Source organism: Calliopsis andreniformis, chromosome 2, assembly GCF_051401765.1.
Source record: "Calliopsis andreniformis isolate RMS-2024a chromosome 2, iyCalAndr_principal, whole genome shotgun sequence".
Lineage (NCBI taxonomy): Eukaryota > Metazoa > Arthropoda > Insecta > Hymenoptera > Andrenidae > Calliopsis > Calliopsis andreniformis.
Genome location: NC_135063.1, coordinates 16,284,046 through 16,306,211, shown reverse-complemented (window position 1 = coordinate 16,306,211; position 22,166 = coordinate 16,284,046). Strand labels below are relative to the sequence as shown.

At 39.8% G+C, this 22,166-nt stretch overlaps 2 protein-coding genes across 2 annotated transcripts in view; one reads left to right on the top strand and one right to left on the bottom strand.

The window, feature by feature from the left end:
* The window catches only part of Ethr (ecdysis triggering hormone receptor), a 43,339-nt gene extending 38,657 nt beyond the window's left edge, over nucleotides 1–4,682 (bottom strand). Inside the window, exon 1 of the mRNA XM_076392087.1 lies at nucleotides 4,655–4,682. The gene's annotated coding sequence lies outside the window, so the exon portion shown is untranslated. The remainder of the gene's footprint in view (nucleotides 1–4,654) is intronic.
* Nucleotides 4,683–9,635: 4,953 nt separating this feature from the next.
* Nucleotides 9,636–17,972, top strand: LOC143188075 (uncharacterized). The gene is made up of 8 exons (XM_076392129.1): nucleotides 9,636–9,989; nucleotides 10,501–10,608; nucleotides 11,291–11,436; nucleotides 11,620–11,782; nucleotides 11,962–12,118; nucleotides 14,832–14,981; nucleotides 15,586–16,003; nucleotides 16,906–17,972. The coding sequence occupies exons 1-8, from the start codon at nucleotides 9,770–9,772 to the stop codon at nucleotides 17,149–17,151; spliced, it is 1,608 nt and encodes a 535-aa protein (XP_076248244.1). The 5' UTR covers nucleotides 9,636–9,769; the 3' UTR covers nucleotides 17,152–17,972.
* The last annotated feature ends 4,194 nt before the right edge of the window (nucleotides 17,973–22,166 follow it).

Genomic DNA, 22,166 nt, shown 5'->3' with positions numbered 1-22,166 from the left:
ATGAACGATAACCAGATTGGAAAAGTTTCGTATAGATTATACCAAAATGGTGGAAACTATTGAACGATTTAAGCTTTTTTAATAGCTCTTAGTTAAAGATTGACAAAAATATTTCCTTCCAAATTTCTCTCCTGTTTTGTCAATCCTCTGAGCATTTACTGCTATCAAAATAGAAAGAATAGGATTTTGTTCTTCTCTGATACACAAATGAAAGGCTGATCCCTTAAACGAATTTTTGCAGCTATTGTGACGAAGCGAAGTACTGAAAGATTGCCAATTTTCCAACTCGGAATGTCTCTGTGGAAAAGAAATTTCTTTTAGCTCTAAAAGCTTTCAGTTTGGCAATTATTTGCTCACTGAGTCGAGGAATAGGCAATCTTCTCTAATTTCATTCAGATTTCATAACAGTGTGTATACGTGCTTTCTCAAGAATTGCCTATTGTCATAGATCAACTCGAACACGTCGATTTTGACGAGTTCCCATTCTCGAGTTTCAAACGACCGGTATTGCCAATCAATTGCAACGTAAAAAAATGATGAACCTTTCTGCAGCCTCGTTCTCCAGACATTTCGAAACGATCGTCTCACCGGCGTCAGCGTACACCTTGCCTCAATCACGAGGTGACACCGCGGGACAAAAGAAGAAGGCGGCCCGCCAGTTTAACGGAATTCCGTATTAGGAATCCAGGCACATTCCATTCAACTCTCACAATTCTCTCCGTTCAGGCAATCGATGCAAAAACATTCTGTCAATTTCGCTATAATGGCTTGGAATCGCTCCAGTCACTGTACGCCTCTGAATTTTCAGACTCATAGGATACTAATCAAGATTTAATATGCTTCCAGGTACTATTTCCAAGAATACACTTTTTAATTGAAGGAAACTGGACAAAAGATGAAAAAAGTATTGTGAATCCACGAGTCACTGTATTTAAAAACCGTGTTCAAGCTACACACGTTCCTTTCAATAACTCAAAGTAAGCCCCACCGAAGAAAAATGATCGTCAGAGATGCACATTACACCAAGATTAAAGAAATCCCCAGCGATTGCTCGAGAGTATTCGCTCGATCTCTCCTCTATAGCAGGATTCTTAACGAGCGTCATGGAACCAACGGGATGAATTTTCAGTATGGTCATAATTACGTTGAAACCCTGAATCACCGGAACCTTATTAGTCGACAGACTATAAATTGATGAAAATACAGGGGCATGTCGGCCCGTTCACATCTTCCCTTTTCCATCTACCGATAAGGTCAGATTACGTTGATCGCGCGTGAACAATGGATGGGATCCATTATGGGCGAAGTCGGCGGCGTTCCTAGAAAACGGACACTGCGATCATCGTTCCGTCATTATCCGATATTCATGCAGTCGTTTCACCGTGCACTTTAACGCGCCGCTGGAATTAATAAACCGTGCCTTCGAAGTTCACGAGAAAGAAGTGGGTCAGGGGAGAGTTGAACGGAAACGGGCCAGCTCCGTATCAAATAGGAAATACAACGTACCGAGGAATATATTGCCTGTGCCTCACGAATGTGCTCGTTGTGAAAAACGCGACCAGGAATAAAGGGATCAGATATGTCGGTCGTTAACAGGACGCGCGTGTTGTAAAAAGATGATGCGTAGAGACTGTAACTCGAAGATAGGTGGTCGAGGTTGACGCAAAAGTAATTGGTCCCTCAGGGTCGCTTCCTCCTCGTGGATGACGTCACGCGTGCTCCACCTCCTCTTACAATGTCGTCAGATATTCTTTCTTTTTTTCAAATACTCTATATTAAATTCAAAGTATATTAAATCAAAAGTCACAAGAGTATATTAAGTTGCAATACATATTTATTGTCCTTGAAGTGCGATCATAGTGACTACAGAAATTCGTCTGTCTGTTTATGAACAGGTTGATTCTACTTGACCGGAGAAGAGAACGTGCGAAAAAGCTAATGTCTGATCGGGCACAAGACGATTCTACTGACTAAAAGGGTAGAACCTGCGGAAAGTCTTATGTCTGCCTAGGTACAGGATAATTCTACTTGCCAACTCTAATGTTTGACCAGATACAGAGCGATTCTACGCGACAAAAAAATCAAGGGAACCCCTCAGTATGTACAACCTACCCACAATTTCATCTCTGTATATTCTTTTCAGGTTCGTGGATACCGTCCCATAACGCTTTCAATTTTTTACCCCTTAAATAGTTCCTTATAACTTTTATCCCTTCTTTTACGTGAAATCTGTCGCTCTATACCACAGCCTTTCGCTGGAAAGTGAAACTGACGCAAACCGATGGAAAATGTACCAAAGTTACTGTCACGTGTGACACGAAATTAAATTTCTAGGCACGCGACAAGCATTCACTCGACAGCATCGCAGTTGAAGTTTGATGGACCGAAGGTTCGTTTATTGCGACGCTAGTGAGACCTGGGATTTTCATGACACCTTTACTGGGGAATGATGAACTGAGGAAAGGATCTAAGTGAGACCACGTGTTAAAACTTTCTTTGTAGCTAAATGCGTAATTGATTATGTCGGGAGTAGATTAAAAGATAAATAAATATAATTTTTTTAAGTAAAAAGACCCCCACTTTCTTTACTTTGGAAGATCAGTCTGACCCTCCATGAACTGAAACCTCAAACCACATACCATGTTTAATCTCTAGCTAGATGTTATTAAGATTATGGAAACATTGATTGACGTACGGATATCACGCTGCTCAAAGTTCCAGATATTCCTGGCGACTGTTTATTAACAAACCTCCCCGTTTACTTCGAGATTTTACTTTACGACTTTCGAGCTGAAATAAATAACTCTGGGGTAAACCTCGGGTTTCCCTTGATCGTCCAGTCTCCCGAAGTCTCTAGGGTTCCAGAAATTCAACCAGGGACCAGCTCGCCAGCAAAATCAATTGATCTTTTGGAAATCGCATCACACCACCCCCAATACGTTCCACGGTCCTACATCGCTTCCTCAGAATGTATTTTTCCCTGGAAGTGGACCAATTCGATTCTCGACCTCTCCTTTCACTACTCTTTACCAATTGAGACTCTATTACTTTCTGAAATTGTTTGCTCTCTTAGCTGATTGCAAAGAGGGTATGCTTTCTTCTATTTTTGACAAATATTCAGGTCGAATCTACGTTTGAAGGGAAACGGTTTGAAAATATTCCTCTCATACTATGAAACATGCCGGAATAAATAGTATAATGCCTTCCTTTTGGGTTTATTCATTACCAAGTAGAACTGGCACATTGTTCAAAAGTTGTAACTCACAAAATAAGAAGAGGCATAAGTGGTAGGTCAGGGAGTGTTACTTATTGGGAAAGTATCTGTTTTTGTGGTAACGGAATCTTGGAGCACCGATAGTTTTACTTCAGAAATAGATTAGTCCAACCATTGTCTGTCGAACTTTTCCTCTTGGTGACTCTCTTCGTAAATCTCGAAAGTTTCCCGTAACCTCACCCTCATTATGACTCTACGATACCTGTCGAAAGTTACAAAACTCAAGAGTAAGTAACAGAAGTTCTATAGTTATAGCCATAAAAACTGAAGTAAAAAGATTGGAAATTTTTAAATTTAAAAATTCGAAAATTTAAAAATTCAAAAATTTGAAAATTTGAAAATTCAAAAATTCAAAAATTCAAAAATTTGAAAATTTGAAAACTTGAAAATTTGAATATTTGAATATTTGAAAACTTGAAAATTAGGGAGCTACTTCAAGTGATAAGATGAAATAAAGGAGGTCGTGAATGGCTGTTACCTGCATTCCTCGATGACATCGTCGGAATAAGAAACTTACTAAATGTAAACGTGAAGAGACGCTCTCGAAAGAAACTTTAATTGCATTTTTTTCAACCTCACGCGACCATAAGAAATGAGATCAGTTTACGAAGGTGACCGTTCCGTCGTTGATTACTAAAGAGACATTTGTTTACCAGATTTTCAAATCTGGTAAAGAATCCTCAGAATGTAACTTTAATACTAGACATGTTACTATATGAAAATGCAGAACAGTGGAAATTATACGGTTCAAATATTTCGCAATTGGATACGAAGGTAGAAACCTTATTGTTTCAAATAGTGGTGATTAGACTAAAAATAGAACCTACATAAAGATTTAATAAATTTTATTTTCGTTTTTTCTTTCACCAAAAAGTTTAGTTAATTGTAAGTGACGTTTGGCTAATAATACTTCGTCAATGTTAAAGTGATAGAAACGAAAAGATTGGCTCTATATCTCGCTCAAATCTGAACCAGGCTAACTATATTCGGTCTCTTGACAAGAAAAAAAAAAAGAAAAACTGGGGAACATCATGCATCTTGACGCGCAGACAGACCTGCCGTTCTCTGTCAATGCTCCTGACGCTGGCTAACACTCTAAATTCTAAATCATGTTTTTTCTAGCTGTCGTTTCTAATATCAATGACTTGATTTACGAGCATCACAAAACACGATGCACGATCGTGATTTATTCGAATCCAACGAAAAAAGAGCGCAAATATTATTTATCTTGGCTCGATGTACCCATTGTCCATCTTCCATAAAACGAGCGAATTTATTATGCCTGGATTATATTTCAAATTGGAAATTTGGCAATTCCATGAATTTTATCAGTAAAAATTTGATAACAAAATTAATAAAAAAAAAACAATAAATACTTACAGCTCTCGAGACCACCCCACGGTCCAACGATGAATCCTTTTCCACCAAATCCCACGTCCTCTCATCTGGGACCACCAAAAATTGTCTTTTCCACGAATTAGAGCACAGACCATCACGCCAACTACCGAACACAAAACAGCAATCAAAAAGTAATTAGAGGTTGACACGTGGAAAGCTACGAAGCTATCGACGCGTTCCCTCTCAGGTCAGAGGATAGACAAATACGTGAGGATTTGATTAACTCAGTCATAATTGACCTAACCCGGAAGCCACGTGCTTCCCTACCATCAGGAGTCCCAGATCACTCAGAAAACAATGTTGTGATTGGATCCCTCCCTCAACAACGAAATTCTTTCTAATCGAGTATCAAACGAACTGATTTATTCAGAATTGAAGAGAATGAGAGTTTAACTGCAAACAGAAATGTTGAATTCATTATATTACTACAGAACATTATCGATAAATATTGATAATTTGATAATATTGAGATAATAATCAACTGAATTTATTGGATATACAAATTAGTATAACACTTTTGTTACTTTATCTTACTTATCATTCTCAAAGTGCAATTAGCCTTGAAATAGAAACCGTAGGTGAGGAAAAATAAATTAGATCTCCGTAAGCAATTAACGATGGCGTGAGCAAGGTCGAGGACGAAGCTGCAACAGGGAAACGAGGGAAGCGAGACTGGTGGAAATGAAAGGATGCTTTTAAAGGATTTTCCTTAAGCCGGAATCGTTCGATGCGACCAGCTCGGACGCGAAGCAGAAGGTGCCGTGACTTGGAAATCGAATGGAACTTTATCGAGTCGGAGAACGACCGTTATTTCATAAGTTTTAGAACTAAGGATTACGTCCCGTGGACAGAGAAAAGTCGAGGATTCTCTTATAGGTTCTACTAGGTAAAAGTTTGATTGAAGACGGAGGACTGGGTTTATAGTCGAGCACTATTCAGTAAAACTATTTAACTTCCAGGCATTGTTTTGCGGGCTTAGATTTAAAACTGCATCTCTGCGATACTTCGACAGGGTGCTTTGAATATTTGAGAGAGAAAAGTTGAAATCTCTGCTCCTCCTCTTTCTCTCCTTCTTTCCCCCTCCTGAACTGCGAAATATGGTAAGTCAACGAAGGATTTATAAGCTGTCGGACAGATGTATGGATAAACAGACAGCACATCGTCCACGGCTCGTGAACATCGAGAGGATGTTAGAGATTCGAGGAAAGGCTCGCATCTCGCTTTTAAAAGTTTCACTGTTATTGTTGGTCCAGGGCCAACATAAGTAATGGTCGCCGTGACGCAAATACATCAGCCTCGTCTCCAGCCTCCTCCACCATTTTTGTCTCTCCTTTCGATCCCTTTTACCCATTCATCCTCGAGGCGTGGCGATGATGGAATTATTCCCGTACGACCTGCATTAAGCTCATAACATGCAATAATTGCAATCGCGTCTGAACTAAAGTGAGATTATATTCATAAGTAACTTTGTTTTCTGCTGACAGAAACAGAATTATGCAGTAGATAGATTGCACATGAACTGAGAATAGTAATTATAACTTGTAAATATCCCTTTACAGGTGATTTTAAATAAGGCTTCTTATCAATTTCAAAAATTCTGAGAGGAATACTGATGCAAATAAAATGAAGTGAGATGAATTTTTGTTCAAGATACTCTATGGAGGATTTCATATATCCAGTTGGGAATTCCTACGACAACAAACGTAGAATTCGATGAATATAGGTCCAATTAAATTTCCAATGTACATGCATCATCTTACAGAGGCTGATAGCTTCGGAAATTGATCACGAATATATAATGTAATTAAATGGAGGTTTGCATAGTAACTAAATAGTGGCGCCAGCTAACGAGAACTCTTCGATCGAGAAGTGGTTGAACACTTGACTGATTTCTACTGCCACCTGCTTCGTTGGTCTCACGAAAGTAGTAGTTCGGCTTGATGCCTTCTTCAATGCTCACATGAACAATAAAGAAAAAAGGGAATGAAAAAAATTTTTTAAAATTGTACGTTTTAAAAAATTACAAATGAAACTATTTTCTGCGAAATTTCTAAGGAAATCCTCAGCTTTCCTTAAAGAAGAACAACGTCTCGTTCCTCATTCTTAAAACAAAAAATGAAATGAAATCATTCTCTGGTATAATTTATTTTTTCCTTTCACATTTGAGATCAGTTTCCTCCATCTCCTCGCTATTGGCACGACCGCCATGTACACAATAGTTCTGCTCATTTTTCTTTCGCGAATTTCCATTATTGAAACTCGAAGACGAAGAAAAAGCTTCCTCTAACTTTCGACATAACTTCGGAGCGACAAGATTCGTAAGAAGCGGTTTCATTACCTTCCTTCCTCTTCTCAATCCAAAGCAATTTTACTAGCTGTGCGAGGCGCACTGTTCGAGGACCATAATCTCGAGCACATTTTTTAAAATTGGAGTTTCATTCATCGCAACTTGATCCTACATATTCAAAGTCCCAGAAAGCTTTTTTACTTTCTTCTGTATAAATTCCGAATTATCGGTTACAATTTTCTTGGTTTTTATAATTCACATATTTGAATATTTGTAAAAGGATTTTGCAAGATTTCTGCTACGTATTTTGACGTCCATTAGCTTTATATTTAACACAACATGTTTGCAACCCTGTAGCGAAGCATTCTGATAACAAACGCAAACATTTGCCACATGAATCTATTTGTCTTTCGTTAGACAAAGAGTGACGATCACCGCGTCAACTTCGCACGGGCAACATTGTCTTACGTAAATAATTGAAAACTCTTGTTCCTGCGGGATTTCAGTTAAGAAGCACGATTCGTAAGCCCATGTTATAAAGTATGGCAACGAGAAAGCATTCAAGGTTAAATATAACTAATCATACGCTATTATAACGACATCCCTTAATACTTGGCTGGTAACAGCCAACAAGATCGTTACCAGGGATCGACGAATCCTCAAAAAGTGTAAAACAGTTGACCAATCGGATTATTTACTTCGACACCATCGAATTGTGTACCTCGCTAAAATATTAGAGAAACAAGATTTGTGTAATATTCAAACATTCAAATACTTAAACATTCAAAAATTCAAAAATTCAAATATTCAAATATTCAAATATTCAAATTGGACCGTTTTAAGTCTGTATCAAATTAGAGTTAAACGTAAGTTAAATGTAGTTTCACCTAGTTCTATTTAGACTAAAGTTTCAATTCTTATGAGATTTGAGTTAGATCCTTCTCCCACTTCCTACTACTGTACTATGTTGAATGTTAAATCAGTGCTTAATCAGGATTAGTCCTGGATTGGATTTGGCCTTTCTCTTATCATACCAAGCAAAATCCTAATATATAGGATATTAAGTTCGAGTCAGGTTCAGAATAGATCTAGATTAAAACCGAATTACCAAATGAATCGTAATACTAGAATTAAGACGTAACAAACGTTCAATTACTCCCTCCTGCTTTTAATTATACGGTAAACTGTAATCCTCAAAGAGAAGTCCCTGCCACAAGATGACACAGTAAGATTAGAATTATCTTAAACTAAACAGATTAAAATGAAGTCTTATAGATATTACCCTAAGCGACATCGTTTCTTACTTCACATTTTGGTTTTCCCAAGAGTTAAAAAATTCGAAAATTCCCAAGTTGACTTATCCACAGAATTTGATAAGATCTAATAATCCATCATAGCGTATCAGAAACACAGCCCAGCATCAAGCGCAAAAATGGCGTCGCGGTGCTCCAAGGAATAAAGAGCCACTACACCTTGTCGATATGAAAATCGCATACACATGCGATCTGATGAAACAATATCTTGCAATTGCCAGATGACGGAAATGCATGCGAGCTACGGTATCCATGTACATACAGAAACGAATTTTTCTGAGCCGTCAATGTTGTCTCTTATTTATCGATCCACGGCGAACGAGAGCAACGATTTACAATTTCTACATCTTACAATTGCGATTCCAATGGTGCCTCCCGTCAGGAGACCTCGATCCCGCGGATACGATTCGCTCGATCGTCCCCATGGGTGGAACCGAATTTTTTCAACCGTCTTCCACGCCCATCGCGGCTCGTTTAATCACCAATCGAGCGGTTATGCAAGGGTAAGGTTGTGCAACAAGGTTTTACCATCTCGTAGTCAATACTGTCTATGCTAACGAGCTTAGATTCGATTAAGAGAGGTTCTCACGTTACGAAAATTCAACCTCGAGGAACCGTTTTAGCGCGTATGACAGTATTCGTTATAGTCTCGCGAATAGTGATAGCTTATACCGAGAAACTACTGTGAACGCCTCACTCTTGATTAGATTAATTTCTCTCCACCCTCTCTCCACTATAAGGAAGTTACATGTTCTCATGATCGAGGTTCTGCTGTCTTCTTTTATTATAATCTCCACCTACTGTTAGTTTAAGGGGAATTGTTTCAGTCTCCAGCAAAAATGGTCGACGCGAAGGGGCAAAGTGGATAAGAAAGTTCTCGAGGAGGAAGGAAGACGAGCAATTGCGGAATCTCGCGAGACGCAACAAGGTCGCCTTGAGAACGCCTGGCGTTCGGTCGATGAAGCCTAAAACCGTAGAAATTCGCATAATACATGTCGCAGTGGCTTCCTTATAAAGCTTCCGGTTTTCAATACCAAGGTCCGCAGTGCGAGGAAGGAGCTTCTGCGAAGAGGCCACGGCTACCCTCGCGTACCTCTGCCATCGGACGAATCGGTCCCCCTGCGAGAGCTGACGTTTCGCGATTCCATTGTCGCCTCTGTCCAGTGAAAGTTCAGTGAAAACACGAGGATCAAGTCAAACTTAAAAAAAAAAAAGAAGAAGGAAGAACACAAAGAATCCTTGTAGCAGTTCTCTGCTCCAGGATATCGGTGCTTCGTTATCAGTAATATCTCCCTCTGCTATCATCCGCGTCATCAAAGTCGATACTCGATGCGAAGAGCCCTTAGCAGCATCGTCGACGTTGCGATCGACGCAGGGGCTCAATAAAATAGTGCAGAAAACACTTTGTCGCGAAAAAGTAAGCAAGAAGGGAGTGAAGGAAAAGCAGGTGAAAAAGAGAGGCTTGAGAAAGGAGCAGAGCAATTGTTGAAAAAAAAGATGGGCAATATACGAGCAGTGGTTATCTTTATTTGCATCGTGTGCGCGTGCACCTGCGGCGGGCGCACGGAATGCGGAAATCACGCGCAGATTTCGTTGCTGACAAGCATCCACGACGACCCCTCCTGTAAGAAGCTTTCTGCCAAAGGCGTTCTGCTTTACGAAGCCGCCAAGCTGCTCGCCGAGATCCATAATAACAAGTCTTCTGGATACGATATCGGTAAGCTTTCAGCTTTTCTTTCAGCTTTTTCCAGGCATTTTTTGCCTAGAAAATTTAGAAGAGTAGGAAGAGAAAAACTCTATTTCTCCACGATTTTCGTTACAAATACAGCTAATGCAACCACTTCATCAATCACTCTGCTATTTACTAGCAACAACTCATATCTCATGCGTGATCTCATCGTACACTTGTAAACACTTTCATAATATTAGATCATCGGTAGACTTCTCAGTACTTCGTTAAAGAAGGCTCCTACAAAACTTTCTTCCTCACTTGTGCCTCCTCTAAAAGTACGTTCACATACTTTGGAACGTCCTATTTACAATTGAATACAGAAAATTGCATCGAATTTTTTCATGATTTTTCCCGATAGCTGTGCACCCTCAGCCCCTCAGTGCCAACAACTATCAAGATCCTACTCTAAGTTTGCAAACCTAGATCTATCAGACGACCACTTTCGATTTGGATTAGGATTTGCTAATTATCAAAGTCAAATCTCTGTGTTTTGCAGACTTGAATGTACTGGACACGTGTGGCAGCATCGCGGGCGCTCTGAAAGCCGCAATGAAGGCTCTCGTCGGGGCGGACACGAACTGTTTGCAGCCGCCTTACTACTTAGGTAAACGTTTGCTGAGCAACTTTGAACATCGATCACAGGATTTTGCGTGGCTAGAACGAAGCTAGGAAATTGAAATACCTTCTCATCCTTCCCCTTTCGCGTAATAGTACCTAATGAATCGTTGGTCCTCTAATTTCTGTTGCTCCAGTTGGTGGCTTCTTTGAAGTGTGCATCTAATAATTATGACACATCGGTGTGGCTTGTTCAAGAGAAAAATCAGAAGGGAAAAGTGGGATCTCGAATATGTCGTATGTTTCCTATACTGGAATGTAGCTTTAGGAGAAATTTCTTAACATAATTTCTCAAAGAGTATCGATGTCATTACAATGTATAAGCTTTCTGAGAAATTACAGGAACGCTTTTCACCTTCTGATAACATTTGTATAACTTGTTCCACTTTTAGCAATGACATGGCAGCCGTTACTGTTATTGCTATATTACACGTGCAAGTAGAATTGAAAAATATAAATGTGTCGATGCAAAAAGTCCAATCTCTACGTATTTGAAGCATGAATCTTACATGAGGTTTACTTAGATCCTCGATTGCAATGGCGGACCTATTTCTGTGCTCATCAATTTTCATTTTTCTCGCCTCCTTCTTCCTTTGTCAACCTAGCGCGCAACATATTCTTAACGATGATACTTTCGATCATTCTGCATCGTACACCCGTTTGTTCTGCAGGAATTATCGGGCCGGACACCGCAGCGAACGCGGAAGCCGTACAGAAGATTACGTCAGTGCTTAAAGTGCCGCATATTGTCAGGCGGGAATCGAATTCTCCGTACCTTCATCATCTCGCCAAGGAATCTGACTCTTATCTGGTTCAGGTAACCTTCTACTCATGTACAGCGTTTAACAACTTCCTATAAAAATATTTGGAGTAGCTTCAGTGACTCAGCTTTTGGGTTGAACTGGAAAGCTAGTGAATTTTCATGCACAAAGATATGCTCAAGGGGTTAGCGAAAGTTCGAAAATTCGCTGTGTTGGCACTTGACGTCTTTCTGTTGTAGGGAGCATTGAAAGTCATAGAGGAACTGAAGTGGAAGTCGTTCACTCTTGTGACAAACACCGACGAGGATGGCGAGGACGACTCGCAAAACATCGCCAAAAAGCTAACAATAGGCGCTATTGAGAAGGGTCTCTGTGTGTTGGTCTACGATGACGACGAAGACGGTAACTCGATAGTCATTAGCCAGTGTTTCTTATCAGAAAAGATAAACCTGCGCGATTTGGGCATAATCTTCAGACGAATCATTAATAATCCTGAAGGATTATTTATCATTCTAGTGGTCTAAGATTGAACAGGAAAATCCATAATAGACTCGACTGTGACGTGGTCCTCCTGTTTTCAGATTTGACGACGCATATCGTGCATATTGGAAAAGCGGAGGATGGATTCTTCAGCAAACCGGTGAACTCAACTGTTCTGGTAGTCAGCGAGGGACGCCTTGAGGAACACTTGAATCACGTGAATTCCACGAACAGTATACTTCTCTTAGAAGACTCCAGGTAAATGCAATTTAGTAATCGATAGAGGAGGAGGTAAGACGTAACACTTAGCGATCAATTCAGTCATCCCTTTCCCACTATTCTCACATCGTATCATATCGCCACTGTCCACAAAGCGACTGAAAGGACAGCCAGTTTTTGATTCGTCGCTGAGAAAAAAATAGCGACAGAATCTGTCGACCCCTTTAATACCCAGTTTCAGTCGATGGCTTTTATCGTTCGATTAAGCCAGACAATATTGCTAGAAATCTTGATCATCATCTCAGAATTCCTATTTTTGGGATCTGATCCCGGAGCCATAGAGAAACACCCTCCAAAGAATCGTTCAATTACGATTGCAACTACCTTGAGAACGCAGGAGGGAGCTGGAGCTAGAATAACTAGCACTATCTGAAGACTGATAAGAGATAACAATTTTGTGATGAATTTTATTTCGCCAAAGTAAAGAAAAGGAAACAACAACGAGCTTACAATGGGGAGATACTGTACTTTCTATCCTCTGAGATTCTTAACTATGTAACTAGTTCCATTTTTATTTCCACGCAGATTGAGAACCATTGTTCAGATTCATTCCCATAAAGTTCGTTCCCATGTTGAGGGTCGCGACAAAGCTTCACACCTCTGTAACTAGTATCGAGTTTTCGATTAATTAGAAACGGCAAGGAATCGCGTAGTAGTACGTTTTTATTAAGTTTAAACAATTATCGCTACGATATTCCTAATCGATCCTAATTTACTCCAACACGCAAGTTACGTAGTACTACAATGGTCATTAACTCGCAATGAATGCACCTCGCATGATACATTCATATATGCTTCAGTAGATCGCCTTCGATCATCCAATCATGTAACAGATTTCTAGTCAAAAATGCAGCGACGCGTTCCTCTAAGAAAAATGTGGATATTGCAATGCAGTCACATTAATTAAATAATCAAACACAATTCAGTTTTATTAACGTTTACTGATTACCTGGTGGTACGACCGGTTTGATTTGAACAAGCAATAAGCGTTATAGCACGCCGTAAATTTTGCATGCCATCGATTTAGGTGGCATTAGCTACACGTCGACTGCTTGCAAAATGATAGGCGAGAAAAGTTTACAATCAGTCATTGCATCAGTTTCCCTTTACTTGTGACTATCTAAATGTTGCCTGTATCTAAATGTTGCCTAGACAATATCTGAAGTTAACGAAATTAATATCGCGTTTCTTAGAGGTGTATTTCAACTACATTTCCTAGACGACTTTGATCGATGTATTTTATGGCGTTCAGCAACGATTATTTTTAAATGCAATGTACTTAGAAACAATGTAGATCGTTGTCTAAGAACCTGCCCGAGAGGTATGCAAAAACTAATAGCAATTCTGTTTCACGTCACTGCCTACGCGGACTTTGAAGTTTCAATGCGGAAAAAGCAGATCTAATCGTGAACGGAAAACCACTAAATCATCCGTGTCAATACACAGTCTAGACAGGGTGTTCGAAAATAGACATCAGAAATTTTGTTAAGCAATTCTACATGAAAAAATATGACGAAAATGAAGAATGATAAAATTACATTTGGAATTTTGTTTCAGAGTTATCGAGTATTGAGAAACCGCCTAAAATTCGTAGAATCGAGAAGCCAGTAGAATAAGCCCTGAGTCAGACACAAAAACGTCAGTAGAATAAACCTCGAGTCAAGTACGGAAAAATGAGTAGAAGCCTTAAATGCATGCAATTTTTCCCTTCCCAATTTTTGTTCCATTTTGACACACAGAGTCTCTCTTTAAAATTTCTGACACCTATTGTCGAACACCCTGTATAGTCAGTCACGTCGTGTCCCTCTGTTTCTTTACGTTTTAAGACTGGAAATGAATCGATAATCGATTGCACACCGTTACGCGCTGATACTTATGACCGTAATTATGTTGCAACTGTAAACTCGCCGACGTGTTACACAACAATTGTAACAACCGTTCTGCTTTGCATTCACCGTGACTCACGCGTTCATCCGTCGGATGGGAGTCTAATTGTCGTGGAGTATAATGAAAATAGCATTGTGCTTCTAGACGAAAATTACGCAACTATTTGCCTTCCGTTCGCGATACCACTTGCACTTTACTAGCCATCCTTCAAGGAAACGTAGTACTACGTGAAACTCTGTTGACACTAATTGCTGAGTAATTAAATAGTGTCTGAAATAATAGAAGTGACTAGAAATATATTAGAACTTCAAAGTGGCAACTGTGAGGAAGTAGAAAGAACGTAGTACTACGTTATCAGATATTAACACAGATGAAGTTGCACTTCATTTATTAACTAAAATTGATCTCAAGGACATGGACATGCCTTATTGCTATTCAAAGTGATCCTAACACTACAGCCTCTCAATAGTGAACGAAAAGTTATTAGAAAGTCAGAAAACGCAACACTTCGCTATACAACATATTGTAGAGGAAATATCACGACACTTGCCTTCAGGCGTCAACACTTATAAAAACAGAGATAATCAAGTAATTAGTAATATCTCGTTTCTAATAGAAATATGGTTATTTACACGTGCGAATCGTACACGCGATAGTCCGAGTTCATTAACGCGTACCTGCCATTCCATTGTTCTATTAAAAACCGCGATAACAATAAATTAACCTATTCACGGCTGTTGTCGTTTTCTCGGGAGAACATAGATTCAGTAGAGTAGATAAATGAGATTTAATTCCTCTGTATCAGAAACGAATTAGCTGGCCTGGAGGCGCGAGTGGAGAAATCAAAATGGTGGTCCAACAAAGATACAGCTAGATACGACGCCGAGGACCTGAGGGAAGTCAGATGGCTCGAGGACGCGATCAAGGTGTACGCGAAAGCGCTGGATACGCTATGGTGAGCATGATTACTGCAATAAATAATTATTAACCACTAAGGTGTAAGAAACACTGCAACTATGTTGCATGCAATAACTTCCTAGTCACGAGTACACGTTTAGAACGCTGAGATTACTCTCGACTGGGCACGATCAGATTCTCAGGAAACAAATTACCAACATTTTGTTGCAATACTAGGGGAAAGTGAAATGTGAAAGAAGCAAACTCGTCAGAACACGCGGTGCATTAGTTGCGGCCTGTAAATCGTTTCATTACAATCGATTAAGGCTATCTAGCTGTTTGCCTTCCAATCCTTCGACATCGCCAAATTATTTTATCACAAATGTCCGTTCAGAAATTTTGTTTGACATCAAAAAGTAATTAAATTAATTAAACGATATTATAACGAATAGAACATTAGCCGATGCGAACAGTTGAACAGATTCTGCTTTGATTCCTGCTAATTAACGAAATCAATTAGTAGAGGAAATGACGAGAACTCTCCATGTTTATTTCACCAAGAATACCTATGAAATTAATCCACTCGGAATCTCATAGTTTGAATCTGGCTGGCTCGATAAATTATTCAAATGTATTTATCGCTTTGTTTCGTCTGCCGTCAGCAAAAAGAAAAAGTGCAAGAATCAAGTGAACGCCGTCGATTGGAACAACGTCCTGACGAACATCCTGGCCGATCAGGCAAAAGAATCGCAAGCTATATCGATGTCACTCGACCTGTCGATGAAAGTAAAGGCCGCTGAACTGCAAAGCCTCGCCACTGTAGTGGTCCAGAAAGACAAGGTGAATCTGCGTTGGGGAGACGAGGATTCTAAGGATGAAGACGATGACGATGACGATGACCACGATGATGACGACGGAGAAGACGTCCCTGACGCGTTCAAGAAACTCATTGGTAAAGAAAAGGGGACGAAAACTGGTTGCGCCACTACGCCTAAGGAAATCAAACTGCTGCACGAGGACGACGACGATGCTGGACAAGTGTTAGTCTCTGAGATGGATAACACCGAGTGGTGGACCATGGTGAGTTTCTCACTTTCTGAGTAGGATAGTTGAAGAACTTATATTTGCTAGAAAATATTTCTATCGTATGTGTAGTTTCATATTATTGAGTTGACATTAAGTAAGTATACCGTTAGAGACATTTTTTTTCCTTTCATAAGTTTTCCATTAGATAATTTCCTTACCACTTTAGCAAACATTTCAACCTAAATACATTTGAAATAACTTCTAAGGAGCATATCGCTAATTAATAACTCCTGCCACAGCAATAAAAGAATGACACCGTTTCTCAGACTTTGCATTCTGTTCAGTGTAAACGAGTCCAAACTCTATAACTTCTTTTTCTAAATGCTTTATTTCATGAAGAGAGAACACATGATTGCCTCCCTTCTTTTCAGCCTCAGGCCCTCCCATTTCCCACGTAGAGAAATATCCTACTTCGTGGGAGTCATTTCATTTGCATACGAACATGCAACTGGATAATTCTGAGATAAAGTAGGGAAAAAAAGTTAAAGTCTGAGGTGTACCGCGAGGTAAGAGGAATGTTGCGTTACTCCTTCAGAGATCTTTTTATGAATACATTCAGACTCGCAATACGCCATTGTTAGTCATGCATGAGAAAAGATAACGCGACAACCAATAGGTAACACCGATCCTTATACTTTGCATTCTGACCAATAAATGCGGAAAGCTACTTTAGCTATAGCAATACTCTTTCGCTCGCTGATAGGCGTTATATAATAGGCGTGCTCCTTCAGCTGTGGGAGTGCTGTTATAGAAAAGAACAACCCTTCGACCATGTCGAAGTCCTCCCCAACACTCTTCAAAAAGATCAATTACGTTGAGTCATGGTTAATTCATTCCAAATATGTGGCAAATCTTATACGATATCCTAAATAAGTTAAAAAATGAATGAATCACAGGTTGGCACAGTGAGCGGTGTTGGCGTGGCAATGTTCGTCGTCGGCATCCTAGCTGTCTACGTGGTTTACACGAACATCCGAGGCCCAGTGGCACCCAAGAATGCTCGCATCGAGAGAGACACCAGCTTGAGGAGAGTAGGCAGCGAGAGGGAAACGCCAGTCCGAGCTCCGAGACATGTTCGTACTCTACAGAGGCGAGACAGCAATAGGAGCATCAGAAGCACCATTTCAGAAAAAAGCGTTTGAAGAGATTCCCAAAGAAAATGTGAAGCAATTAAAGCGAGTCGGGCACTTAACTGAATCGAACGACCAGGAGAATGATCCCTGATCGAGAGAACTCGAGGCAAAGGGGTCTGATCCAATTCGAACACTATCATATTGTAATTCCTTCGGTTCGTCTTGGTCCAGAATTTCAGTTTCATTCAAGTTAATTCGATTCGTATAGCTTTCATATTCGGCTCGTGTTGCTCCGGATCGAGCCGACTCGAGTTGTGTTCAGTTCCACTTAATCTAATATTAACCCGTTAAGTTCCTGAATCCCTTTCGTGAAACGATTCGATTTAAACAAGTGTACGACTAGCTTTTACTCCACTCACAGACGTCGTGTTCCTCAGAAGACGACGTTACCTCAGAAGATCTACAACTAATCAAGCATCGTTTCTCGTAATCACTCGCACCGTGTCAAGAATCCGAGAGAATCTACGGAAATACCGATATTTATCTACAACGGAACGTAAATAGCAAGCGGCTCTTCTTTCCTCCTCTGTCAACATCTGCGACTTCCAGGAAACAATTAACTCACGCTACTGTTCAATACCTCTGTTATGATATACAGCTCTGTATATATAGGTAGGTATATATAATTCAATATTAACATTGTGCTGCAAGGGGACTCGCTGGGAATATTTCTGTCAACGCTGATGTTCCCTTTTGATCCGTCGACGATCAGAGATCACGAACGAATATTGTACTTATGTAAATTCTACTTCTATGAAATAAATTGTACCTTAAGAGTGTTGTACCACATGTACAACGACAATGAATTCAATAAAAATTATCCATTTGAACTGTATCTTGTACAATAAGGGCAATCCTGTTGCGTGAATTACACGCGAATAGTCGATAGCATCCACTTCTCTCGAAATAGGATCGAATGGGAGCTAGTAAACGAGCTTGTACCATCCATCCTTCCTAATTTATGGGTACCATCGACTTCTGTTATTGGAGCGCTGCATGTTTCTCCCAGACTATTACACCCTGTAGATTTGAAATCACTAGTAAAGCTGTAAATAAAACTAGTGAAGAGAGAAGAAGGGTAATTGTGTGAAGAAAAATGACAGTTGTCGCTGATAATGACACAGGAAGACGCTGTCAATAGAATCAACCTTGAGGATTTCTTTTTTAATTTCGGAGAGGAGACGTCAAAGCGACGCTTCCGTCGTCAGGAAGAGCGCACGCAGCCTCGGGGTTAAAGTTGACGCGGATGCGATGAATTAAGATTGCAGAATAGGGTTATGCCCAGCGGGGGAGGAGAGACGGAGGACAGATACCGACTATTGTTCTCACCACTTGACCCAATCAGACATTCAATCGAGGTTATATAACACGCAAAATACTCGTCCCGTGATCAACGCTGTCGCCGACGAAACAACCGGGCGATTATGGGGGAGGCATCTGTCTTTCGATGACAATGAAGACGCGCAGTCAGCGGTGAAGAAAATTGAAAGCTGTGAAACGGCTCTTGGGGGATCGGTCGAGGTGTGATCTTCGAAGTGAATAGAAATCACAGAGGAATTCTACGCGTATTAATTTTAATATGTATGCGTCTTTATTGGCTTGTGCCACAGTAGCAAAAAACATAAGACAAAAAGTTAATACAGAAACATATTTCACAATCCATCACTTTTTCTAATCCCCTGAATCAGTAAATTCAACGTTGAAAGTTTTTACTTACGACCTAGCTAGTTTAACATACGATAAACTAAGTAGTCTAACAAAATGTGTCTGTGCGCATGACACATTGACCGATCAATCCCACCTGACGCTGAGTAGCGTGAACAAATCGACTGTCTCATTTATTCAATGGTTCGAGCAATAACCTCTGGAATTACGGCGACTACGAGCGCAATGACGTCAGTGGGGAACACACTCACTGAGTGGAAAGGGAAAGTGTGAACCGGACCAGGGGGATTCCCACACTTTTTTCCGCGACAATTTCTAGGAATACGCACGAGCGCGATGCTGACGACAGCAGAGAAATGAAGCTGGTAAATGTCACAGTACTAGAAATAACACAGCCCATTTGTCGCTACAACTTCGGTGTTGCAGCGCATATGTATGGTCTTATTATTTACTTTGTATTGTATAACAAAAAATGAAACCTAAAGATACGAGTATTTTATGCGTTAAAATGGATTTTATCAAGAGTGATTGATAGAAATGATTAATCGTATTCGTGCAGGTGTAAATTGTGGCTGTATAGTTCGCGATAAAGATGCTAATTATGCACACATGTAGTGTCATGTACATTGTATTTAATGTGTACCTAACAGATATGTATTTACTAATAGAATTAATACTAGTCGTGGTAAGTGAAGCTGTAAATTACTTTAGTTAGTGCTTTCATAACATGCACTAGTCTTGCCAGTTCTGTAACAGATCTATTCACTCCAAAATTGGTAACAGTTTCTGTTAAAATGCAAATAATATTAATTTTATACTAATTGTCTATTAGTTCATATACGTTAGTTCATAAAGTCAATGATAGTTATATACTATTTCTTACATATTTGATGCTAATCCATATTTGTTTTATACTAACTTTCTACTAATTTTCTACTAATTCTGTGCTCATTTCAATTTCTCACGTAGTTGTTTTGATCATCATCAAGGACACCCATTGATTCACGTCATCATTTCGAAAATAACTGTAGTCATATCAGACCTCTGCTCATTTTTAATCAAGGAAGAATCCAGTAGGAATGCAATTACCCAATTACTTTCAGCAGCTCAATTCCGATACGGTCACGGTGGACATAACGTAAATCTCTGTACATCTAGCAGAGAAATCCTGAAAAATAGCTAGATAGAAAAGACAGATCTTTCCATCGATAAGAAAATTGACGGTTATCGTGTACAATTAGTATCCTACGCAACGCAACATGCAAATGCAACGAGCGCAACACCGCGTAGAATTCTAGTTTCCTTCGTTCGTACAGTACGATTTGTTCGAAAGAACAGTTCCCAGAAGGATCATAAAGCGAACTCGAAGTTCGGAAAACGACAGAGGAAACGCGATCATAGACACGTGAGAATAACTACAACACGTGTTAGATGTTTGAAAAATATGATAGGTGCAGGTGAATATATGCTTTTATACTGTAGAATGCATATACCGCAAGATTTCGAGTACTAGACAGGTGTATAATGCGTCGTGTCACAGAAACTTGAACCCACCCTAACGTCTCAGCCTTCGTCGAAACAAGAACAAGGCAAGAATCAGCGGCGAAGTGCGCCAATCATCGAGTCGATTGCCGGCTGCATGATAGGATGATAACGCGATACAGAGAAAACAGTCGCAGTCGTCCGTGTGATACAGCATAGGAAATAAAGCAGCATATGAATAAAAAAAGAAGAGATACACATCGCTTAGAGATTGGAATTCACGCTCGTTACGATAGGCCAGAATGAATCATTAACCAATTACCCGTCGTTATCCAGACAAAGTCTATAACGAGTCGAGGCTCGCGCAAATCATGCTCGGCTAGACCACGTTAATTGTCTTGCAGAATTTGAATCGGAACGATTGCAACCAGACTCGATCGAGCACACTTGTTGCAACCTTGAATTCATAAACATTTGTCCATGAGGCCCCCCCTTAAGCGAATCTCGAATACGCACGGTTTTTCTTCGAGTACCATAACCAATTATTCCTTTTTCTTTTTCAACGCTGTTTTTTCTTCACACATTTAGCACCTTGTACCTTGAGCGATGAATAATTGAAAATTAGCCGGCGGTTCGCATGTTTTCATCAGTTAACTAGCTTTTCAGCTTTTAAATGAAGAAAATGGTACTTCGAGAGCTGATTATCGAAGAGTATGTACGCAAACAATATTTTCCTGAAAGCTGAAAAATTTATTTCAAATTTAGTTCAATCTTTCAGCGATTTTCCAGACGCTTTGGTTCGATTTTAAAGCTCTACGATTCGCCCTTTCGTTCCCCGAAATCCAGGGGGAAAAAACGAGCCGTGAAATGTGACGGTGCAGTTAGCGCGCGTGATATGTCATGAAATTTTCATGAAACGAGAGCGAGTCATGCGTGGTAGTAATACGGTGATCCCCCGTTTGGAATCTGGAACTTCCAGACGAACTGCTGGCCAATGTATCTCGTTATTTCCGCTTAAGCGAGCTTTACTCGTGGGGGTGTACATTCGAATCAGTTAAAACAGCGTCTACGATTGAGGAAAACATAATGCCGAAATATACTGATGTACCTAGAAGCTTCCTTCCTTCGAATTCGGTCGATTTCAAGTACGCGACACTAATGCGATCTAGTTAATGATCAACACGAATTCGATTTACATAAGTTTCCGCAACTTTAGATTAACTTCAATTTCTACCGACAAATTAACAGTAATTAACAGTAATTTATAATAACTCAGTTCCCTCAAATCTGCCACAGCTTTTGCTTAATCAATTTTATATGGGTTAACTAATCCCTAAGTCAAACCTGAACATTATATAATATCTATTCGCCATAAATTCAACGTTATTACTGCTATATGTCGAAATGATATTTCATATGATAAAATTTCGAATAGGTCAACTATTCTAGCCAGAATCTAACCCTTACATACCTAACACATTAACTAATCTCAGAAATCTGAATTTCAGCTTCACAAGCTGCTTGCTATCAATAAGTTGTGGGGTCCTAACAAGTAAAGACACAGTATAAACACAACATACTTCCCAACGTTTCAACGTGTCATCATTATCCGAACACTGACCACAACAGAAATCCCACGATTGCAGCCAAGCAGCCTGAATCGCAAGAGCGATTGCAACAATCGTGTTTCACAGTAACATACGAACCCTCATTCAAAATCAAGTCACATCGCATCATCTTTACACGTACACCAGTGGGAGGTAGGCACTCGATGATTACTGTCGTTGAATAATTGCGATAATGAATCACGGATAATAGCTCGAATGTTAACAATATCGTAAGCATCGGTTTAGTTCGCCTTGAAGTTACGCAAGTAG

What these genes read in the sequence shown, in the direction of transcription:
- LOC143188075 (XM_076392129.1), top strand. Translation starts at nt 9,770, where the DNA reads ATGGGCAATATACGAGCAGTGGTTATCTTTATTTGCATCGTGTGCGCG. An exon ending in CTGACTCTTATCTGGTTCAG is followed by an intron (nt 11,437 to 11,619) that starts GTAACCTTCTAC and finishes TTTCTGTTGTAG; the next exon opens with GGAGCATTGAAAGTCATAGA. An exon ending in AAAGCGCTGGATACGCTATG is followed by an intron (nt 14,982 to 15,585) that starts GTGAGCATGATT and finishes GTCTGCCGTCAG; the next exon opens with CAAAAAGAAAAAGTGCAAGA.